General features: G+C 38.9%; 3 protein-coding genes across 6 annotated transcripts; 1 reads left to right on the top strand and 2 right to left on the bottom strand.

Moving 5' to 3' along the window:
* Window positions 1-117: 117 nt before the first annotated feature.
* On the bottom strand, window positions 118-1,156 carry RB195_021315 (uncharacterized protein; the record flags this gene model as incomplete). Of its 2 annotated transcripts, XM_064207982.1 has the most annotated exons (4): window positions 118-257; window positions 641-751; window positions 813-1,017; window positions 1,148-1,156. In XM_064207982.1, the coding sequence occupies 4 exons, from the start codon at window positions 1,154-1,156 to the stop codon at window positions 118-120; spliced, it is 465 nt and encodes a 154-aa protein (XP_064063863.1). The 2 variants fall into 2 exon arrangements, with proteins under 2 accessions (XP_064063863.1, XP_064063864.1); XM_064207983.1 differs by lacking the exon at window positions 1,148-1,156 and having other exon boundaries at window positions 813-837.
* A 2,165-nt stretch (window positions 1,157-3,321) lies between these two features.
* On the top strand, window positions 3,322-6,673 carry RB195_021314 (uncharacterized protein; the record flags this gene model as incomplete). Of its 2 annotated transcripts, XM_064207980.1 has the most annotated exons (10): window positions 3,322-3,456; window positions 3,682-3,790; window positions 3,859-3,962; window positions 4,223-4,309; window positions 4,548-4,604; window positions 4,714-4,805; window positions 4,885-5,010; window positions 5,293-5,464; window positions 5,522-5,667; window positions 6,613-6,673. In XM_064207980.1, 10 exons carry the CDS (start codon window positions 3,322-3,324, stop codon window positions 6,671-6,673), a joined length of 1,089 nt encoding a protein of 362 aa, XP_064063862.1. The 2 variants fall into 2 exon arrangements, with proteins under 2 accessions (XP_064063862.1, XP_064063861.1); XM_064207981.1 differs by lacking the exon at window positions 4,548-4,604.
* A 1,485-nt stretch (window positions 6,674-8,158) lies between these two features.
* On the bottom strand, window positions 8,159-10,837 carry RB195_021313 (uncharacterized protein; the record flags this gene model as incomplete). 2 transcript variants are annotated; one of them, XM_064207979.1, is made up of 13 exons in its annotated part: window positions 8,159-8,269; window positions 8,340-8,413; window positions 8,481-8,669; window positions 8,729-8,944; window positions 9,007-9,237; window positions 9,324-9,437; window positions 9,503-9,571; window positions 9,625-9,692; window positions 9,748-9,868; window positions 9,925-10,085; window positions 10,353-10,449; window positions 10,507-10,678; window positions 10,733-10,837. In XM_064207979.1, the coding sequence occupies 13 exons, from the start codon at window positions 10,835-10,837 to the stop codon at window positions 8,159-8,161; spliced, it is 1,728 nt and encodes a 575-aa protein (XP_064063860.1). The 2 variants fall into 2 exon arrangements, with proteins under 2 accessions (XP_064063860.1, XP_013297385.2); XM_013441931.2 differs by having other exon boundaries at window positions 9,136-9,237.
* Window positions 10,838-11,360: the final 523 nt, after the last annotated feature.

The following is an 11,360-nucleotide window of genomic DNA, read 5'->3' as shown; positions in this document are numbered from 1 at the left end:
AGCTTAGTGCATACATTGGTGAGATTTACCGATCGATACATCATGGAAGAGGTCATGCTATCGACAGACATACATTTTTTCGGGTAATAAACATCCGACACACTGTTCCCGAGAAACTTACATTACGGTTCCATTGTCTGCTTCGTAATCCTCAAGTGTATGGTTAACGTAGGATGTCGTATTATAGCTGATAGCGGTCTTCATCATTACTTTCTGAATAGCCGTATGTGTCATCAGTGACAATACGGCAAATCCACCTGAAATTGATTAGGATCAATACTTTAATGAAGTATCCATTGTTTTTCTCCATAGATCCCACTTTTCATAACTTTCTTTACATCTTATGGTTCCTTTTTCTTTATTTCATTCGTTTTTTTATTCCCTTTTCAAATTAGTGGTCAAAAAGTCTCGATGAGTTCAACATTTAATTTTAATTGCATTTTATTCACTAGATCACTTCTTCTTGTTCACAAATGATTTGTTGCTTGAAGTAGAGTAATGTTCTAGTAGACAAATAATTAATAATGAGGACAGAAAGACAACAGGTAATGAGAAGAAATTACTCAATAACTCGTGATCTATTGACAAAAATCCGGAAATATTTTCGAGAATCAACTCTAATACCTTGCCTGAAACGTACCCAAAGCATTATGTTTTGATGTTCCGAAGAAAATATAGAGGAATGAGGGAAAAATTGCAGTGTACAAACCATAAACGGGTGGTACACCGGTAATACCAGCCAGCGCAATACCTATAAAGAAAGAATGTTTAAGATTTCTTTCTAAGGTTAACATTTCTTGGATCCTCATCACCTTGTGGAACTGAAAATACAGCCATTGTAAGGCCTCCAGATAGGTCACCGAAAAAAGAATGAGCCCAATCATATTTTGGTAACCAGTTAAGTATTGGAATGAAACGTGAAATTTTCGATAGATTTCGACGTCGAAGTAATTTGTTCTTGAGTCTTGCCAAACTCTCTTGACATACAACACGTGCTGGAACAAATGTCGAAAGAAGCTGAAATTGTTTAGTTGGTTAAATGGACAATTTCTTATGGATAATACATTTTTAAAGTTTTTTTCTAAATGTTGCAGTGCTTAGAACACTACTTGCTACAAAATGAATGTGATGATAGTGTTCAAATTACCTCTGTCATTCAGAAAGAGTCTGAACTGGAGGAATTGAGGCGAATGGATGAAGCCAAACGTTCGAGTTCACCTTTGTGCACTCTCTAAGCCTTTAGCGATATTTCACCGCACGCTGCACGCTAAATCCTAATTCGTGCCGCAAACATTCTGATGGTCACCGAATGGTACAACCCGTACTACTGAAGAAGTTTTCATTCAATAATATTTAAATATGCCCCAAAAAATTCAGAAAAGAAATAAATAATTGCCAAATGCAACAAAATCAGTATCAGGTGTCAGTAGTGAACGATTGGAAATATTTCAGGAATTACTAGGAATTTCGAATGCTAGGGGTTAACGTTTTGAATACCTACAAAACTGCGCCAAGGTGTCCGGAAATTCTCGTGGATCATCAACCTCAATTTTCTAGGCTTAGGAAGTAATTAAGCATTACGCTGAATCTCCCGCAGTAGCCAAATCTAAATCTGAAAAACAGGTAAATTGGATTCATTCAAGGTTTTTCTGAGAATTTCAGCGAATTTGAAGGAAAAATCAAAAGTATTCGGAATTATGTGCGTGGAATGTTTTCAGTTCTCATGCAGTGATCGTCTCGTAAATTTTATTGTCGAATCGATAAAACTATAAACATTAACGCAAATGTTCTTCTGCTCGACTTTGAGTTTGTAATCCAGCTATATCCTTTGTACGAAACGATATACATGCAAAATACCTTGTCAATGAATCATATTTAATTTTCGGAATTCCATTTTGCTTATTGGAAGTGTTTATGAAATGAACTGAATGAAATGAATTCAACTTTATATTTATTATTTTTTTCCTCTCTAATTTCCTTATGCTCTACCTTTATGTTTTAATCAAGCATATCGAACAATTGAGTCACCACCTTTTGTAGAAAGGGCATAAAAACCCTTTTTTTGTAACAGTTGTTGCCTTTGGGATAAACCCTGGCCATATCTTCGCAAATACCTCTGCAGTGATCTTTGACCACATGAGACCCCCTTGCAAAATCTGTCGTGATCTTCGCTGTATCGATATTCTAACGATAATTGTTCTGTCAAAATAAACCTTTATTGTGACAATATCCAACGTAACTGACTTTTGTAGCAATTAATACCAGTAATTGTACAGTAACTGTATCGATTTTTCACTCTACTGCGCAACAAATTTCGAATTTATGAGAATTCTTACAATGCTAAACAATACCCACAAAACTGACATTATGGTAAGTTTTTTAAATCAGAAGAATTTTGTTAGTTATCAAATTTCTCGGAAATGTATGGGGAATTTCCTGAATGCAAAAAAAAAATAGTGATATAAAAAACGCCGTACTAAACCACGCGGAAGAATGTGGATTTTCCGCAAAGGGGAGAATTTTTATTTCTCCAAAAAATTACTACGATTTTGTAGGATTACCATTCACTAGGAATAGAATCACTTAAGAGTTCATGGATAATTCTTTGGAAGTGAATGACCGCCTCACTGATACAATTAGGAGTGTTCCATTCCGGGCCATCGCGTTCGATCGATTCGCTGACGCTTCGTTCAAATGTACACTGATAAGAATTCCAATACGTCTCGAAAAACTCAGCATTTAGTACCATGCGTTATTTTTTTAAAAATATTACTCTATTTGTATTATTATCCGCTTTGCGTGTCGTATTTGAATTATTTCTACTTCTGATTTAGTGTTACTATTCCTGATTTTTTGTGATATTTTAACAAGAGAAAGAACTCGTTAAAATTCTAAACATCCACGTTTTCGATCCTGATTTGATTAGGTTCACCCTAATTTCTCATGTTCTTTCCGTTACTATTCTCTTCTTTGGATAACTGTGTAAAATAAAATCCTGTTCATTTACTTTCACCACATGAGTAATAGGGGAACAGAATAAACCATTAAAAATCACACCAGCAATTAATTAATAGGACATCATGAACATCATAAAGCCATATTATAGTTGTTTATAGCTTCTATTAACATAAAATACTACTTTGAGCCTCTGATGCATCCTAGATACTTCTGGATCATGTGAATTCCCCTTCGAAACGACTAAAAAAACAACTGGAAACGAGTATCTTTGCAATGATAGTTTTCAACGCTTCTCTCGGATTTGTATTTTTATTTCTTTGTAAGACAACTACTATTTGAAACGTATTAACATATCAGTTACAGATGGCTTCCACTCTGCGAGCCGCTCACTTGGCCTCACTCCAACATGCCACTGGAGATCAACCATCTATATTTGATATTCTTTCACAAGAGAGCCTTATGACATCTTTAAAACCAGCAGTTGGACATCTCCTTAAGGTAATAACATCCACATGTTTGTGTACTACGACTTGATGTCATACAAACTCACTGTTTATTATTATTTTCTATTTTCACGACCATTTTATATCCATTTGAGGGTGTCAACAAGAATATATTGCGTAAAAATCCTATCACGTAAAATGACAGATGGATTTACTGACTTCCACTTTGGAATCAGTTACCAAAACGTACTGATCATTCAATTTTATAGTTTTCTTCCAGTTCCTATCGATCGTGTATCCGCATCGGTTCCAGACCGCAAATAATTGCTACGACGAACTTTATTTACTTTTTGATCTCTTGCTCCAGAATCAATATCTCAAAAAGTATGGTCAGTTAAATGATATTATATACATGTAACTATACTGTTCAAATTTTCATGTCTGTTGTTTTACTCAGGAGCTTCGTTCTCGGAGAATTTTTATGGAATGAAAAGGATTTATCAGTCATCAGGTTCGCTTCCGCATGAATTCAATGCACGTATTCGTTCTCTTATTGTTCTGGTTAGTTTATAAATTCGATTTCTCAAAATGTCTTGTTATTATTTTCAAAAATCATTCAATATCTAATGGATCTGCACGAGTTCTCCAGTCATCGTTAGGTCAGAGATCATATGGATTTGGTAGACACGACTAAAGAAGTAATTTTTGTCAAAATGGTCCATGGCGTATGGTTAATAAGGGTATTCTGGAAGTAGTGCACAGCCAATTCCACCGAATTTTGATCCTAGCATTTGCAATGGATTTCGTTTTCATATTTACAGGTATTGTGGCCGTACGTTCGTGATAAGCTGGACAAATGGCACGATATTTGGATAGATAAGATTCGCTTCGCCACCATGAGAACAAATGTGAGCCATTATGGTACTAGAATCAAAAATAATTAGGTGAAAATTGATCCGAGTCAAGTTTTTCCTCACAAACTATCATATTCAATGCGAAATTGTGCTCTGAAAGGTAACCATGATGCAACATGTTTCCAAAATTTCGAACTAGTTTTATTTCTTTCAACTTAGTTGTCGACTTTTTCTGGACAAAAATCCTGTTCAATACCAGAAGTAATATGTCTGTTTTTTTTTTCTTTTGCAGGCACGTTATGTCCTTTCGCTACAAACAGCATTAAATAACTGTGGATCACGTAAAAATGTGGGCCTTGACAATGATTTCTGAGAATTTTGTTCAAGTCAAAATTTCTGAAAATGATAGTGATTCGGCTTATATTGAAGCAACATTCATGTAACTCTTCTTATTTAAGGACTTACGGATGAAATTAGGGCGAATATTTGTCCGATTTTGGCCTTTGATTAAAGCACTCCTCACGTTCACAACAACAGTGTTACAGCTGGGGTATGTTTGACTAATTTTTCTCTCTCCTATTGATTTTATAATGATCTATTATACTTGCGCATAATAATATATTTTTGAGGTATATAATAAACCGTTCAACGGTTCACTCACCATTCCTTTGGTTTGCTGGTGTTCGTCTGGAAAAGTTAACGGCTGAAGATTTGAAGTCATTTGAACGAATTCCTATGCATCTTCAGTCATCAGGGTAAGTTTCAGACAAGTTCCAATCATTTCAGGAAAGGTTCCAGTCCTAACAAGATCCTGTCTTCATAGTTTTTTTAAAATGATTTGTCTTCGGCGAATACTCTTGGAACCAGTGATTAATTCCATGACATCAAACACTATTTTTATCACAGAATTCCTGGAACTTATAAGAAGTGTTTCCGAACTACGATCATGCAAAGTGTAAATATCGTATGAGGATAAGAAAAGCGTTCTCTGTTGTTCTTCGGTTTTACGTCACTACTGAGATCTCGTGCACTTTCAGGATACTAAACCGGTTATGGCGTTTCTTCCTTGCTTTACCTGGGATCTTTTCTCGACTATTCGGTTATGGCTTATTTTTCGTCCAGTTTATTGACTTCATATATAACAGCGACTTTGGATCGCAGCTTAAAAAGAAGACTTTCCGCGGTCGAGTTCCTCCAGCTCCTCATCGAGTGAGCAGTCTTTTCTTCTGTTCTATTAAAAGAAGGGATAATTTGAAGTGATTTAAGCTTTTATCTGAGTCGAGTGTACTGATGCTGGAAACAAATAAATGTCCATTATGCATGCAAAAAAGGACGAATGACACAGCGCTGTCGGTATCTGGCTATGTATTTTGCTATTCTTGCATATATAGCCATGTGGAGCAATTTAAAGAGTAAGTTTTGTAATTTTTATTGCTTAGTAGGACTTATGTTGGAGGTGCAGTCTAGAATTGGGCAATTTCTGCTAGTTTTGTTTGCGTCGAGAAATACGCAGTTTATTTTGGAGGAAAGGGAGGTACAGCACCCGATTTCCACATCTTAAGAACAGGATTCAGGAAAATTTCTGATACTGAGTTGTTTCCTAGAAAGTAGGAGTAAAGACGTATTTCTAAGAGTTTTACGAACAATCACTACGAATCCAAAAGACGAAGAGTGGACTGTTCAATGCCTCTGACGAAGCAACTCTTTACACCAATACGAGTATGATCGCGTTGAAATCCCATTCTACGTGCTTTCATTCATTTCTGGACTAGGTGTCAGAATGATTAGGCTGTGATACTTACAGATTAAATCCTCTCTATTACTCGAAAGCTCTAACTAGTACTGAAGAGAACCTAACATCGATCATTTTTACGAACGCCGCCTTTAAGCATCATCCATGTATGGCCTTACCGAGTGCTATGGAAACGGCTGCATTTCCTTAAGTGCACACGTTGCACGTGTTTACAGTTTAGTCAAAACAACATGAATCACGGACATTTGCGTAAGTGGTTGCTCTCGAGGCGGCGCTGTGGAGCATAGCTGTTAGGGTCGTGTAAGGATCCTCGCTACCGCCACCCATTTCTGCACTTCGCCGTGGTCCCACCTTGATTCAAACCGCTGTCTCCGACGTATCGCTTCGAGCGCAGCCGCCTACGCAACTGTCCGTGCTTCATGTCGTTTTTACTTCCCACTATACCTAGAAGTCCTTTCAAACTGCTCGAATAAATCTCGAGACACGGAAATGGTATGAATCGCCCCACTTGTAGATCGTGCTTCCATACCTGGATCTCTGAGGAATTAGTATTTCTTTCTTTTTCTTTTCTTCTTCCATTTTTCAAAGTTATTGGGAATTGCAGGTGTCCAGTAACAGGATTGCCAGCCACGACAAATGAACTTATACGGCTTTATATACGTTGATGAGGCACATGCTCTTCTCTTGTGATGTTTCGAGCTCCCGAGAAATTACTGCCAATGCATGTACATGATCGGAATTGATCGAAAAAAGGAGCAGAACCCTCTGCAATAGTCATATGTCTTCAATTTAATAAATGTCACTAACTGATCTTGATGTTCTACTCAAAAATCTTGTGCAAAGATTTTCAGCGAGCTTGTTCTTCCTTCTTGTCGATGAACACGTTGTTTACAAGCGTAGAGCTTTGAACTTGCAGAAAATTCCATCCAGATTTCATTAAATAAGTGACTAATTTCTAAAAGCCAACAGGAAAATGTGTGAGATCAACAGGGTCTGCCAAGTTTTGTTGGTGTTTTCACACTCTCAGACACGTCTGGTACCAATTCATGGGACCCCGAGGGGTTAATTGGTCTAATGCGGTTGCGAACTATCGACCGTACGGTCGCAGCTGTAGCTTCTTACCAAACTCTTTCATGCAGAGCCATTTACACACGATCTAAATGTCATCGGAAGGGTAACATGTAGAAATATTTTATGTCTAGTCCTATTATCTTAAAAATTCTTCCGAACAAGGGAACTCGAACAGTGAGGGAAAATTGGGCATGCTATTTGAGTAGTGGGACAAAAATGATATAAAGCATAGAGGAGGCACCCTTCCTCCTACTTCTTTCATAATCCTATTGATTTAATAGATATAAATTGGATCCTGCTATAATTTGTCCTTATTTATGTGACATGCGTGAAAATTTTAAAAATTTCGATCAGTACAAGAAACATCGGGAGTCAAGGTGGTCAAGATGATAATTTGTTGTAACGGATAATAGAAATAGGCGTAAAAATAATTCTATATCTCACTTTTTTGTCATTCATGGATTTGTTCTTCCTTCGAAGGTCTACCCTCAGAAACACAAGGTGCATGATTTATTTACGTTCGACGATTGGGTTCATACTAAATTCTTTTATGAGCGATACAAAGTAGGAAAAAGAATAACTCAACTATGCTTGATATCATTTCTGCCCTACTCCTCAAATAGCATGTCCTATTTCACCTCACCGTTCAAAGCGGTTGAGTTCTTTTGTTTTTTGAGCCTAGAGATCATGTGTTATCTAAAGAGACCCATACATATAGCGCGATTTTTATGTCCACCCTTATCCTCTTTCTCTTAGAAATTCCTGGAGAACTATAGTGTATTAATTTGACCTTAGCATTTCTAAGGTTAGTCATTGGAAGGAAGAACACAATCCACAAATGATTGCGGACAACACGTTGTCGTTTAAGATCTATTAAATGACTTCTAACCCATTTCATCAAGAGTCTGATGCCTAGGACACCACCCTAGCGTGGTGTCCTATCTATAATTCCTCTGATTCCTCAACGAGCATAGAATACTGTTTGAGATGTTCCACACACTCATGAGCATTTAAAGAAACATTTTATTCACCGGTTGTCACTGCATGCATTATACTACAAGCTCTGAAAAATATCTCAATCAATACGGGTGCTTTGCTTCCATGGCGCATTCCGGGACTTTTGAGGCTTCCGTGCATGTTCCGTGTGTTTCAGAGAAAACGTAACCTTCGTCGCAAGCAAGGATGTGTGCCTGAATTTTTGACCAATACGAGCCTACAACTTAAAACTGCATCTCATCAAAAAATGGCTCTAGCACTCACTTCTCCTCCTACACAATTCGTGAAAGTGTTCTTGCAGGGTCCATGAGAAGTTGTTCCCTCTGCTTCACATCGCCCTAAAATTAAAAAAAAAAATCAATGGATGACTATGTTTATGTACAAATAAATGACAAACAGACAAACCAAGGTCATCCTTCTGTGTAGCCGAACAAGGCACACTTTCCGGATAATCACACATCTGCTTCTCTTCGTCGAAAATTAGATGTGCGGGGCACCGCCTTATGGTTCCCATACCGGCAACACAAGCAATCATTTCTGAAGAACAACCAACGGCGTAGAACCCGTCTGGTTTGTTGACGCAGAATGTCGACACTGGAAATGTTCTTACTTAGTTCCCCGGAGTTCCCATACCTTTGCATTTGGTAACCTACACTGTGCTGGTACTGGAGTAGTTGTTTTCTGCTCAACTGGCTCTGGATTCATGGGCATCTCGTGAGCTGGCTCTGCAGCTGCAACAACTTCGGTTGGCTTTGGCTCTCCGCTTGTCACAGGCTCAGCTGGCTCTGGTTCGACAGGCTCCGGCGTGGTGTCCCATGACTCTTCTACGACAGCTCCGTATGCGCCTACACTGTCACTTTGCGGAAACTCTGAAAACATCGAACGCATATGATATCTTCCTTCTAAGGATAAACTTCTCTTAAGAGCCCACCAGAGGACCCTCCAGAGGCTTCCTCGCTTCCCGAAGCCTCAACGGAGAGTTCTCCGGAGTGCTCGCCGGAGGACTCTCCTGAAGCTTCTCCTGAGTTTTCCGGATAGATGCTCTCGCCGGAGGACTCGCCTGAAGCTTCTCCTGAGCCTTCCACATGGACATTCTCGCCTGAGTACTCTCCTGACGACTCCTCAGCGGGCTGATCAGATGCTACTTCACCGGATGTTTCTCCTGAGGAGACTTCAGAAATGTCACAAATATCCCATCTCGGATCATTCTTCTACACCTTTCTTCCGAAAATCCTCCTAAATATTCACCTGATCCTTCACCAGAATTCGCTCGACAAACTTCCACGGCAAGGGGATAGTCGCACAGTTGCCTTTCCTCATCGAATGCTAGTTTAGCTGGACAATACATCGGGATTTGACGCCCTGAAAAAACCAACACACTGGTATGAGTAGATTAGACTCATTTGTCTGTTACATATAGATCTTACCATTGGTACAAGCATAGAAGAGATCCGAGCAGTTTCCATACGAGAAGAAACCATCCTCAGGGCACATTTCTGAAATAATGAAATAGCACACATCTATGTACCAGAAAATATGTTGGACAAACCTGAAGAGTTGAAACCTGGAGCGCCGGCACATTCTTCAACATTTCCAGGATATTCGCAAATCAACAGTCTGGAATTCTTGCTAGGATTACAATGAACTTTACGCCGAACAGAAATTAATAGACCTCTTATCGAAAACTAGATTTGCTGGACATGACATAATACGGGAAACACCACCAGAGCAGGTGAGGAAGTATGGAGAGCAAGGCGCGTGTTCGAACAATCCATCGGGAAGATTGCCACATTCTGCAGTAGAATAATGAGGTACTAAAAGAACATCGTATGGAGCCTACCATCTTTACCATTCTTGGACTCCTGGTCACCCTCCGATGCTGAACCTTCAAGAGGTTCGACTTTTGGTTGGGCATCAGGTTCTTGTGGTGGACATGAAGACATTTCTGACGGCTTGACACAGGCGAACTTTGAGTCATCGTAGACTAGACCAACAGGACATTCCATGAGACTGGAAATGAGTTCACACACATAGCCGAAATCCGCTTTCATGTCGGTTTGATGGAAATATCCATAGAATTTATTGATAAGGTCGGAAGTTGCAGTACTGCACTATAACCAACTCCAACTAGCTTCTAGAAATTCTTACAACCTCCCCAGGACTTTGAAAACTTCAGATTAGACCAACTAGCATTCCTCATGAGACAATGCCAGCTATTTCTACCTTTTCCGAAAAGGATAACACATTGAGTACAGATAAGGCAGATATAGGAATTACCTGGGACCATTTCTTGAACACTGGATAACCGACGACGAGCAAGCCGTTAAAGCATGGAATCCTTCCGGTGCCTTTTCGCAAAACTGCGTTGGGAGATCTGAACAGTGAAGGTGGTTCGAATAATTTTTACTAAACTTATTGTTTAACAACGCACCTGCGAGATATCGGATCCCAGTTTTGGTAAGCTTTTCATCCGGAGAACATTCTGCTGCTAGCCTATAGTCTACGCATTCCTCAATGGACCCATCGAAGATTAATCCAAACGGACATAAAAGCCACATTTCGTGTCCAAACGAATTGCATATGGTTACGTTTGACGAACATCCCTTAAAGATTTCACTTACAAATATTAAAATGCTCAGCTGCCTAGAAATTCATACCTGCGAAAATAGGCCTGTCTTTTTATCTGCACAGAAGTTAGTCCTGCCTTCAGGGAAGGCTAAAACTTGGTTTACAAGAAGAGTGAGTAGAGTAAGTCGGATCATGTTACTTGTGGGTTAACTACTGAAAGGTCTACAAAGATCTTGGTCCTCAGAATGACCTCGACGAAAGACAAACAACACCGTAAAAAGACAATTGACAAGACTAAATTCAGGTTCGAAATGAAGAAAAACGCTTTATTTATGGAGGCCCTGGTAGATCAATAACTGATCTCCCGCCAATTTTTCACCACCGTGTACGCTCAACGAGTATTGTTAACCGATGTTTTCTTGTTGTATTTTTGCTTGATTGACATACTTTGCTTGCAAAATGCGAGAGTGAATACAGTGAAGCTCTTCTACACAGATTTCCGAAGAAATTCAATTGCATAAAGAAGTGAATAGAGCATAGATCAAAAACAGCCGTCATTTTACTCAATAGTTTAATGATCGATTTGGCGCCAAATAGGTGGATTCGACGAAGTTTCTCGAAGATCTCGATTGTTCTTCGATTGTCTTCGACTTCCCACTATTGTGTTCTCATTTACATCTTTTTAAAGGAGAAATTTCCTCACGGAACTCTTTCATC

This window comes from Necator americanus, chromosome X (genome assembly GCF_031761385.1).
Source record: "Necator americanus strain Aroian chromosome X, whole genome shotgun sequence".
Classification (NCBI taxonomy): Eukaryota; Metazoa; Nematoda; class Chromadorea; order Rhabditida; family Ancylostomatidae; genus Necator; species Necator americanus.
The sequence above is the reverse complement of the archived record's forward strand: the minus strand, read 5'-3'. Positions and strand labels throughout refer to the sequence as shown.